The 12,385-nt window shown below is 38.6% G+C and overlaps 1 protein-coding gene across 3 annotated transcripts in view; it reads right to left on the reverse strand.

Annotated features, from left to right (window-relative positions):
* DOP1B (DOP1 leucine zipper like protein B) overlaps positions 1-12,385 on the reverse strand; it is a 51,874-nt gene that overhangs the window by 3,826 nt on the left and 35,663 nt on the right. For 2 of the 3 annotated variants that reach the window (XM_055803328.1, XM_055803327.1), the window contains exons 21-36: positions 12,192-12,380; positions 11,415-11,540; positions 10,665-10,799; positions 9,942-9,997; positions 9,008-9,112; positions 8,858-8,924; positions 7,388-7,529; positions 6,899-6,981; positions 6,559-6,668; positions 3,785-3,931; positions 3,304-3,365; positions 2,475-2,603; positions 1,833-1,969; positions 1,435-1,490; positions 807-956; positions 196-325 (exon numbers count right to left, since the gene is read on the reverse strand). In XM_055803328.1, coding sequence (XP_055659303.1) covers positions 196-325; positions 807-956; positions 1,435-1,490; positions 1,833-1,969; positions 2,475-2,603; positions 3,304-3,365; positions 3,785-3,931; positions 6,559-6,668; positions 6,899-6,981; positions 7,388-7,529; positions 8,858-8,924; positions 9,008-9,112; positions 9,942-9,997; positions 10,665-10,799; positions 11,415-11,540; positions 12,192-12,380 — 1,824 coding nt within the window. The other variant, XM_055803329.1, reaches the window with a different exon arrangement.

The following is a 12,385-nucleotide window of genomic DNA, read 5'->3' on the forward strand; positions in this document are numbered from 1 at the left end:
AAAAGCAATCTGACATCTTCAAGATATACCTGTGAAAGCTTTTTCACACTTTTTTTTAAAAGCTTCATGAATTTTATTAAATATCTAAAAACCTCTTGCCTAACTTAACTTCCATTTCTAAACAAGTGATAAGATTTTAATGGATAAAAAACCGAACCAAAACAAAAAGATTCAAGTTAAGCATTCTTTCTTTACCCCGTATTTCATCTTCAGCAGATCCATGATTCTCACAATGTGTGGTCTGCATTCCTGATGATTTTCTAACAGATGAGAGGTCACAGTAGATGACTCTGTGTCCACTTCCGGAACAAATGCCCATTTGTACCTGAAACAAATGGATTACTTGATAAGAAGACAGGCAGAAAAAAAATCCTTGTTCGGATCATACATAGTTTAGTAGAGCACTGGTTTGTTTACAGAAAGCTGTCATAACTATAATTTTATGCTAGTACCAGGGCCAAACTTAATGAACAAGGATGTTAATATCATGCCAGTATTTAAATGCAACTAGCTCAAAAAAAAAAAAAAAATCTCAAGTGTGTGCAAAGGAAGAAGAACAGACTCCATCCTTCTCCCAGTTTAACAAGTTAAAGAATCTGTTAATGATGATAGTAAGATCCTCCTACACTGACAAGACCAAATTGTTTTTCCAAATACCCAGAATTACATCTGCCTGAGTATCAATAACTGCACTTGTAAAAAGAACTGATGGCAAAATTTAGTCTAGAAGAAAGTAGATCTGTAATTACTTCAAAGGATAAGAGTGGTAACAACCCAGAGAACAGGTCAGTAATTAGAGGACTTACATTTGAAACAACTGCATCCTGTCAGGTGGAAACGAAAGCGCTGTGTCCAAAAACTTACAAGCTGATAAGTACAAGGACAGCTCATTCTGCTGTATGTCATATCCACTGCCATCACCCAAGACTTTCTGTTTGCTTATTTTGCTGTTGCTCCTGTGTTAGTTACAATTAAGAAGTGTACCATTAAAACATAAATCCACTAAACGTTTTTCATTCAGTAAAAGAGAAATGCACACATTTACACAAATGAGCACTTGCACTTGTGTGCAACAAAAATTATTTTTGTTCTGTATAAGCACTGTGATTAATAAAAGTCTGTTAGAAGTAATTAAACTATTCAGAAAAAATGGCAACGTGTTAAAATATCGAAATGCTGACTTAATATCTCTTCTTTTTTTGTATGCAACTAATAAGTGGTACTTAACAGTTTTTTAATATATCACTATTTTAGCTGCTGAAAAAAAAAAGTCCTAAACTGTGATTCATCAGTACTAGAAATACACAAGTGCAATAAGAAAAAATCCTGTTGTCTCCTCCCTATCCCAGATAATAAGTAAATAAATAAAAAATTGCAGATACAGAACAAGCACAGCTTTCACAAGTTCTCTACCAGACAAATGGTAATTCTTACTTTGATGGTTCATCTTCTTCAGTTAAATCTTCTTCCAGCTGTAGAAATGTCTGAATCTTTAAAGAAATAAATTATTTATGGGGATGCTGAAAGATTCATACAACTCAATCACAGAAAAGATAGGCTTCACATATCTTGTATGTAGAACCACAGACCCTTAGTTTACTCTTACGATTTGCAACAAATTAAGAAACCATGCAAGAGATTAATCCTACTCTTGTTGCTAATGTAATCAAAAAGGTATTTCCTAATCACAGTGTTAATTCTGTTCCCAAATTATCAAACTAATGTATGAAAACATTTCCTTTTTCAAACAGAGGGTGTATTTGGGAGGAAGAAAAAGGTGAAACAGGAAAAAACACACACTAATTAGTTTCAAGTTACTACTTATTCCTTACCAATTCAGTTACCATAATTGGCCACAATGAAGTTAGATGCTGAGGAGAAATTCTCAACAAAAGAACTCTGAAGAAGAGAAACATCTGTGCAGCAACTATAGACGTCTGCCCAACACGGAGGTTCTCAGTCAGTCGTTCTGAAGTAAACATAAAAAAAAACCCAAACAGACAGAGAGGAGTATTTTCCTGAATGCATGTTGCTTTGGGAAATAAAAAATGTAGAGGTGGCAAAACAAAATTTTTGCTCCATCATCAGTTTTGGGTTGAGTCCCTTGCAACTCTATTAACAAAACCATGATTCAGAAAAAGTCTGAAGACATGGTGGCTTTATATTGGACAAAATATTATCAAAACTGACATTTAAGGAGAACAACAATAGTCCAAGAGTGGCTGGAAGACTGCCACTAAATAATCATGTTTCCAGTTGTATTTTCAGACCAAAGGCTTTGGAACCCAGATTCCTGTCTCCCGCTTAATGAGATTATGTATTTGTTAGAATTCAAAGATGCACAGCATCATAAATTTTGTTAAAAACTTTTAAAAAATGGGAGTACGTGTTGGAAAACAGGTGACATTCCTTTCTTACAATTTATATATATGTTACAGCTGAAAAAAAAAGGCAGGTTAAATTACAAATCTTACCTTGTATTAAGGGAAGATAGAGATGATATTGATCCGTCTCTCCACTGAAGACAGCGAAAGCTTGCCGCTTCAACAACATTGCTTTTTGCTCAAAACTTGGGTACAGTTTTAAGGCGCTGCTCTGCATATCTATAACAAAGATAAGAATTACCTACTGTATAAAGACTTCCTTTGTTTGGGGCTGAAAATAATTCCTACGTCCTGAAATATTTTAAAAAGAAAAACTTGGATTTGGGTCTACTGATTGGTGAATTAGTCTCACACTGTAAACCTTCAACTGTTCTTTTAGAAGACCTGAAAAAAGAGACTAAAGCTGATTCTTCCTTTGAAGCTCTACGCAAATTTAAGGGGTCCTATCCCACCCCTTCCCCTAGGACTTACTGTTCTACACTCCCCTCAAACCTGAATTAGAGGTCAAAGCATATTGCTCAAAGGTTTTCTGTACTGGTGCACCATATTCCTACAGCTTGATGCCAGTATACAGGCACCTCCAAAGTTAGCCAAAGTCTCCTTGCTTTCTAACAGGGAACAGCTGCAAAACGTCACACTTCAGCAACTTAAAATTATGGCAAAATGTGAATGGGGGAGTCCAACATTAGCATTTCTAGAACAAAAATATTTATGGTGTGTTTTAGACATGATCAAAATACAGAATAAACTTAGCACAGCTTTTAGCTGTAAATAAAGTTGACAATACAGTCGATTATGCAGATGCAGCATTGCCTGCATTTTCTTGATACATTAGTACACTAAAAGTGCACTTCAATAGGTTAAATGCAAATACATTTCAAATTAATGTAGAAGTAAGTTATCAGTATCTGATACTTACTCATCAAATCTTTAAACATAGTTTTCTCATGTGTTAGAAGATGATCAATAATGGATCTCCAACTGGAAAAGATATAGAAAGAATTAGATAACCAGAGAAAGCTTTGGTATACATTCACCTCAGAAAAGATTTTGGTCAAACCTTTCATACAAGGAAACAGTTTCCAAATGGTATTCAATCTTCAGAGTCTTACCTGGTTTAACACATACTACATTCTAAGTCCTCCAGCAATACTGTATGCAGTTCCCTAATCACTAAGGGGAGTATCAGCATAAGACAGATTTATTCTTATGCACGATAATGAAAATTTAAGTGAATGTATTTAGTAGTATTAGTGGTTGAGACCCATTTTTAACATTATTACATTCTGTAAGAAAGTACAAGCCAGAATATTTTTTTCCCCATATTAGCCATTCTGCTTTAAAGACTTCCTTTCCAAATTCATAATAGAATCTCAGAGCACTACAATCTCATGTCTTACTGAGTACATGAAGTGTCCATCTGGAAAAAAGCTGGATCCATATACAACTCGAGAACTTCTTTTTTCCAGGCTCGCTTGGTATAGGCGTATCCACTCAATGAGCTGAGCAACTGAGCACCAGCACGAAAACTAGGAATGTTGTAGGCACTAGGGGAAGGGAACAATAATAATAAATACATATTTTTTTTAAGTTAAGTTTATGTAACCAGAAAATAAACTCTGGGGTTCCCCAGAACTTCTAACCAAATTGTCTCAGTAATAGGCTTTGTCAACATTAACTGGTAACTTGGAGCCGCAGGGGATCAAAACAGCTTGTACAGAAGCTTCTCACATTTCCAGTCTACGTAGTTTGGGGAGGTATTTTCAGTTTAGATGTATCACAGCACAGTACTGCCTGTTTCCACTACAGGTATGGTTCAAAACTTCCCTGAAAAAACTTTCCAATAAGCTTTGCACCCTTTTCATTAGACCCCTTTAGAAGGTATCACAGTAGGCTTCATCTGTCACCCAGATAACAATTCCATGTCAGTTCTCATGTCATCATCACTTGTATAGAAATCTCACTTATGAGCCTTTTTCTCCTTGTGCTGCCCTGTGCACCATCCCACTCCAGATCTGGACACTGTGCTCTGCAAGGCGCAGTAGGGAGGGAGTGTTGGTCTCAAGGTGAAGGGACCCTGCGTGAACTAATGCTTGTCCTGTGGCACCTCAGTTTCACCAAGGACGCCGATGCGAAACAGCATCCTGCTATGAATCCTCACTACAGTAACTGCTTTGCCTGTGGCTGAACAAAGGTTTCAGGCTGGGAAGGTGGTGCTCAGACTGACAGGAACATGACTTTTGGTTGAGAAGGGATGCTGTCAAGGTCTTCTGTTTGAGCTGGCAACACACCTTCAGCAGCCTCAGTGTTGTCAAGGAGGTGGGGGTAGGCTACTGCCTTTTTGTGGAGACTGGCAACCAAACTCCTGCTGATTTGGGAGGACAGTGGCATGAAGACAGTCTTGGAGGTTATGGTCCAACTGCTGTGCTGCATGTATGAGTAACATGAAAATCATATAGCCTATCTATGGGCCTAAGGGGGGCTCCACATTCTTAACCAGTGACCATCTTGTTATGGTCATGGCTACACAGATCACAGGGACTGCTGGCCTTGCCAGGCTGAAACTGGAGAACCATCAAAGGACATCTCTAGACATCTCAGCAACTTCACGATGACCGATGCCCATGTCTTTTGAACCATCATTCTCAGACCAAAGGGCATGGTAGTATCTTTGCAAGAAAAAACAAGCTGGCTGACTCCTGGTGTTCAGATCTATGCTAGCATTGCAGCAGCTGTCATTTATCCTCTGCAGCAGTCACAAGGACGTTCTTACAGCAGCAGTGTCCATGCCAATTTTAACTGTACCATTTCCACACATGGGCAGAGATGGACCAAGTGTTTGGCTTGCAGCCATTGCCTCAAACCAGGCCTAGCATGGCAGCGTGATGCCAGCATTCCCAGGAACAGTTTCAGTGGTGGCTGTATGCAGGGTTTTCCATATTTGCTGCAAACAGCAAGGGCACTGGGTGCATGTGCATGATGGTATATGCCCTGGTCAACAAAAGCAACATACACTCCATTCATCAAGAATCTGACTTGGTCAGGGGTGAAGCAGACAGAAAACACTTAGTAGATATGATGGAAAATGTACAATTATAATGAATAGAAAATAGCTTCCCAAAATTTCTCTGCATCATTTTTAATCCATCCCCCTTGAGAGGGAGCATGGAAATGTCTTCAAACCCTGCTGCTCTCTGAGGCTTGCAAGCTTTAATGCTCACTTCCCAGTGACACTCAATCCATCATCCCTTTTCAGCATGCCTGGTTGTATCTTCCCTGACCCTCTATACCCCTTTTCTTCCTGCTCTTCACTGTATACAGGGTACTAACCTAAGCAACACTCCAGTCAACCCCTACCCCTCCACCACCACAACCCACGAGCTGTGGCTGATGCTCTTCCACACCTCAGATTAGATCGGTCTGCTCAGAAAAACATAGTAGCCAAAAGGGAGCAGCTGGGAGGAAGGGAAACTTGGCAACAGCTACAGCAGGAGCAGCTCCAACTCAGAAAAACGGAACTGGCAGGGAGCAGGGAAGAGAAGGGGAAGGTTGCTTCCCGTCACTTGGCGGAGAGCTGCTGGAAAAGGTAGGGTTTGCTTTCTGAGAGATCTGTGAATAGCACTGGGAGAAACATGGGGAGAGATGCATGAGGCAGGCTGAGGAACCAGGACCAACTGATAAGGCCCTGGAAGACGGAATGGAAACCCCCACAGCAAGGTAATGTTCTCATATTCCTTCTCGTGTCCCTGTGGGAAAAAGGTTATACTGTTCATCTGACAGAGGGTATCATCCATCTCTCCCACACTTATGTTTTTGGCTGAAAAACTAGGTAGACTATAGGCAGATATTGTAGCCTTCCTACTTCATGATGGGTCCTGTGACCTGCCCAGTACTCTACTGCCCCACCCCACAGTCTCTCTCCATTACCTAACATACACAGAAAGGGGAGCTTTAAGTAAAGGCCTACAAAAAACCTACACAGGAGGAACATCTACAGCTAAACAGAGCTGTCAAAGCTCAAACAAAAAGTTTCAGCTCCTGGGGGAAATACAGCTCAAACCTTATTAGAATGGAAACAAAGGAGAGGACAAACTGAAGAAAACCCAAAAGTCTTACAGTTGCAGTCAAAAAATTCAGACTTAAGAAAAATCACATGCACAGAGAGAGAAGTCACCTGTGGTTGCGTAGGTAAGGAAACACGTAATAAAGCAAACGTGAAATCAATGGCACAGCTTTCTCCTTCTCATCACTCCGGTAAACCATGTCCAAAAGAGAAGCAAGAACCTTAAAAATGAAAAGAACATCTCTTTAAACCTCTAGTTGGTATTTCTGTCAAAAGGGGAAAGCATGCCTTATTTCAGGCTAGAATGTGTGCACACATGGAATGCCCCAAGAAAGATTTAGGCCCCCATTTAATCTGCCAGGAAAACCTGATGCATTCATCTGCTCAGTAATACCAATACTAAACCACCGCACAGATGAGAGCAGCAACTATAAAACTGGTTCCTACTTACTTCTGCAAGGAGAGAAAGAGCTTGGACACTGTATATTGAAGGAGCAGAGGCAGAAACCATTGAAGATGGTGCCACTGATGTATCTAAAAGAGGTAAAATTATTTAGTTTTCCCTTCAGATATGTTTAAATTTTGCTGTTTTCCTAATTTTCTTCCCAAACAAAACTGATGTTATTTTTTGGTATTACAGTGAAATAAATGCCTCTGGATATGCTGCCACAATGACATACCTCATGCCCCATACTGTTCTGTCCCGTGTATTGCATGCACCTGCAATAAGTCTTCCTCTGCATTATACATAATCTGCAGGTATTTACTAAACCCGCTTAGGCTGACATTGTTATTGGAGGATAATGCATTTTTTGTTGTTTTACTTTTTGTCTGTATTACTCCCATCTCATGCAAACAACATACTGTCAAATACGTTGTACTCTTCACTGACTTAAGTAGAAGAGAGGAAGCAGCAGAAAATCAGACAAAATCACATTACCATTCACATCTTCAATGTTGAAGTCATCTGGTAAAATCTGAGGCTGAGCTTTCACTTCCAAGTTCCGGCTCAGCCACCTAGTCTGTTCCAGAGAAGAACCAGCAACAGTCCCTACAGCCTCCAAGATTTTTTGGGTCACCTCCTATAACATAACCAGACAACGTGGCATCAGATGAAAGCTATCATCACTTGGCCAATCCAGCAAAATCCTTTTTATATGGAACATGTCAGAAGGATCAGAATTAGGCACTTTTATCTCTTAGAAACATATATACTTCTCTGATTTAACTATCTGTGCTCTCAAGATGACTAACTACTGCTCACTTCAAATAAGAACAGGTAAGAAAATGAGAAGCAGGAAAAACTTTTAAGTTAGCTTATCATGGAAGTTTTACTCATGATTTTCCATGCAAGCCATTACCATTAACATTGTATTGATTTGGCATTTGGCATCAGTCCTGCCACACTTTACACATTAGCTGTCACCTGTCAAAGACATGATCTAAATTGTTCAGCCCCTCAGAAATGGCATACCAATGCCTTTATTGTTTTGAACACTGTTCCTTTTTATTCCTTTTATATTCAGAGAACATTAAGTGAGGCAGGGTTTTATCCTACAGCAATCCGACTGTTCATATTTCAGTCTTTCTATTAGGGGTAAGCAAGACATGGCATCAAACTTCTCACTCCAGCATATTTAATTCCCAGTGAAATGAAAAGCTGGCCACTCTAATGAAACCAAATCCCAAGAATCCAAAGCAAATCAGAGGTCACTTGTGAACAGGCTGTAAGATAGTAAGATTGCAAAACTGTCTTTTTATCATTGCCATTTTGCTGGCAAGTCTCTGAAGCAGAAGTGGAGACTTAATTTCTCCGTTGGCACACAAAAGTCCTATAACCACAACACTATCTGATCTCATACACAGCATTATGTTGGCTCAGTGTCAAAACTGCACCCAAGTAGGTAGTGCTTAAACTGTTCTGGTGAAATCACAGTTGCCATAGGAAGAGAGTCCTGCTCTACTCCAGCCCTTCTTTGCATAAAAGGTGAGCTGACAGTCATTTACATTGCCAAACACAGTTATGAGCTTCAAGAATAATTATGCTACTAATTTTCCTAGATAGTTTTGAGATTTCAATACTTACACATATGACATGAACTCATGATACCACACTTGTGTTATGATTTAAATTCTGAGAAATCATAAAATTATCTAGCAAAAACAGCTTTGAAAAGTCCATAGTTACCATTGCAATTTCATGCATTTTTGACAAAATTTTGCTAGAGATGTCTGTGCATCTTGTCTCATATTTGAGCCTCCCTCATATTTACCAGGCCTAAGCCAAAATGTGTGGATGCAGATTCACACATTCTAAAAGCACAGATGAATTCAGATACAAAGATCAGGTCATCTTCACTTTTACTTAGATTTACAATGCCAGATTTTTGAACTAAAGGTATACATGTACCTGTAAGTCTTTTTGGTCTTTTTTGTTTTCTAGAGTAGGTGTCCTCGTCACAAAGTCATTCAGAGTACTGTGGGAAAATCAATTCACTCTAAGTTAGTAATTGGACAGGTCTACTCCATGCATCTATAAGCCTTCTCTCTTATGCAGTACCTGAGAAGAAGAAAGTGTCCAGGAGGAGCTAAATTCAACTGCACAGACTCTTTGAGAAGTCCTAACAAGGACTGGAAGTTCTCCTGCAAGGCTGAAACAGGCAATCTGCCAAAAAAAACCAATACCAAATCACACCAAGTCTGAAGATAGAGTTAAGGAAAAAACAAAACCCAACATATATAGGTAACTTGGTGGCTTAAAAGCTTCCATCAATATCAGTCCTTTAGATCCTGCCCTGTGCTAACTGATCCAGCAATGTGGTATAAATATCCAGCAGCACAGGCAATATGCATACACCACTAAATGCTAGCAGCACATGCAGTATGCCAGCCAGCACTGTAAGAGGGCTGAGTCTTCAGGGACAAGAAAAGGAATAGTTTAGCTAACCACTCCACTGCATGCCAGCTTACTTATCTCCATAGCTTATTCCATACAGTATATTGTGCAGTCTGATATATCCCAAGGCTTCCATTTGAGAAAAGCCAAGTATGTGAAGAAGAGTTTTGATCAAAAGGAGTATTTCCAACCAACTGCCTGACCCACTACATGTCCAGCACAGACTGCAGCCATAGCAGTTCTATGAAATTTGAAAGTTCTCTATCCATTCATCTGGCAACACAGAACAGATAAGGAGAAAGATCCTAAGAAATTATACAAGTGTCTTGCTAATGAGATGCCTAAAGTATGTTGCTCTATTGGTATGCAATAAGGCTTTCAGACTGGCATTATCAACAGATCAATGGAACATAACGTCATAGCCCTGTTATTTTGTGTCTATCTGTTACTTAACAAAGAAGTGGCAATAACCGTTTCCTACATAAAGGTGTCCTGTGATACAGTGACACAAAGATCAAAGTAAAGCAGAAATAGTGATGCTAGCTGTTATCTTAACTGGAGTCAAACAGAAAATTCTCTTTTATAATGGCTGAATTACCTTTGAATGAAAGCATAACTGAACTGCAGCACTGGAATATCTACAAGAGAAGATTTCTGAAAAATAAAAGCAAAACCGCCATTATTTGCCATTCAGAAAAAAACAGAAGGTCCAAGCTGTTGAATGTGTTCAATGGTTAACACACCCTTCTTCGAAGCCCCTTGTACTCCAACAGGTGACCAACTATGATAAAATTATCTACACAGCAGTATGAGGGAATTCAGAGCTTTAAGAGAGGACCCTAGTTCAGAAGCACTCACATTATTTTGCATTATCTGCTACAGTTTATTCAGAGCTGTAGGAGCTCATACAATGGTGTGCACAGTAGCAAAACTGGTTTCCTTGTAAACCAAGTGGAAAGTGGAAGACTCAGTGTGAAGTATTTTTAACTGTTCAGATAAGGGTAGAAAGATAGAAACGTATTGCTGAGCTGTGTATCTGCAGCAGCTTTATGAAAATTGTCAGCATCTTCAGTACTGGAGGACCCCACACATTTTCATTACCAGCAACTTCTCCAGCAAAATATTCTGAAGAACTTACACTGATGGATAACACCACAGAAACGCACATTCTGGAAAACATAACTTATTGAAAGCAAAAGAGAATCACACACTTAAAAAGAAAAACACCAAACCCCAACTTTCCTTCTAATATTTAGAAAACACATTAGAATAGACCCAGAATAGAATATATTAAAAAAAAAGGAATTATCTTCATGGTTACCTCTTCTCCCTTGATTTGTGATGGTTTCTTGACTACCTCTTTGACTAGATGTAATATAGTGTCAATTTTCAATGTCTTAAGTGCACATATTAAATCCACAAGAATAAGCTGCGATGCACTAGCCACTGGAATAATCTGACAAAACAAAAAACACACCCCTCAGAAGAATGTACCAGGCAAAATATGAAGCTGAAAAAACAGCTTTTTGTGTAATTATTCAAATATCAATACTTATACAAAATGGAAATTGAACAAGTTAAATCAAGCATGCGACAATTTTTCACACACAAATCTTCTCCCAACACCTTCATGAAAACAACTTCATTATGCTCAGATGAAAGCAGAAAAGAAAGAGGTGTTCTGCTCAGAATAAATGCTTAGTTCCAGGGAATACTACAACTCTAACGTTTCTCTGGAAATGGAGCTGATTCAAGGTCTTTAAAATATAATTGGCAAGTTACAATCCCAAGTGTACAATTCAGTATTGAATAAAGAAAATGGCTATTACTATCAGATTTAAACCGTCACACCGTCCTTTTTATTTCATTATCTATTCAGGTTTAATTGTAGTCCTGATGCTTTGTGTAATTATGTATAAATGAGTGTTTCAGATTTTTCAGTGGCTTACCACTGTCACAGATAAAAAAACCTCAAAGAATCTATAAACAAGCCCAGAGTTTAGAACTGATAATATAAATGTAACATTTGCCTTTACACTGGAAAACTAAGGGTGCCTTTCTTTAGTTTCACCTTGATTTTACTTTGATTCCTATGAGGTTTCTTGCTATTCCATACTGCTGCAATTGCTGCCATCAACTGGATTCCAAGTTGTGCTGTCAATGGATTCATGAAGTCAAGTATTTTAGTTCTTAATGTCTATAGAGGGGAAAAAAATAACCATGAATGCTAAACTTTGTAAGGCAAAGACTATCTCAGTTTGTAAAACATTCTTCCTTTTCCCAAGATGTTCAGAAATACACAACAAAAAAATCTGTTCATATGCTTGGCAGTCAGATTAGTTTTGATTATTTATTTATGAGTTAGTGTATCCTTATTACAGATGGAAGTTAAATTTGTTGGAAAACATATTGCAAAATAGAAAAAGTAACTTCTTGTGTTACATTCTCTCTTCTCCTACAGATATTTTTCACTACTATGATTTATCAATATCCACAGAAGGGAAAAGTCTAGTATTTTTATTCCTTCGGGTACATGTTCTACTGCCTGCAGACAGTTCAGAGGTGGTTAGCTCTACAGCAGCTATTAACAGAAGCTCACAGAAAAATCAAAACATTAAACAGATCAGGTAAGGGTGCAGAGGGGCAAAAAGAACAGCAAAGACAATCTAATTTTATAGGTAAGTACTGTGCAAGTCTGTAGCTGATAAGAGTTCTTAAAAAATTCTTTGTAGCCCATTATCGTTCTGGGAATGGCAAAACTATTCCTAAGAACTCTATGTGAAATGCACTGGTGATGGAGGGAATGATAAGGATGATGAGATACACAGCAGTTTAAAAGAACTCCTACTTTGGTTGCTTTAAAGTAGACTGAAGAAGAGCCTTTAGTTGTTCCAAAGAAGTCAGTTGGTCTTTTCTGAGAGTCTTCCCTCTTTATAACACTCCAAAGAAGGGACATGGTATTAATAATGCGAGGCAATTCTTCCAAAATGGCATTCCTAGCATTTCTCAGGTTTGCAGGTTCAGCTAAACATGATGACTAGA

This window comes from Falco peregrinus, chromosome 4 (genome assembly GCF_023634155.1).
Source record: "Falco peregrinus isolate bFalPer1 chromosome 4, bFalPer1.pri, whole genome shotgun sequence".
Taxonomy (NCBI): Eukaryota; Metazoa; Chordata; class Aves; order Falconiformes; family Falconidae; genus Falco; species Falco peregrinus.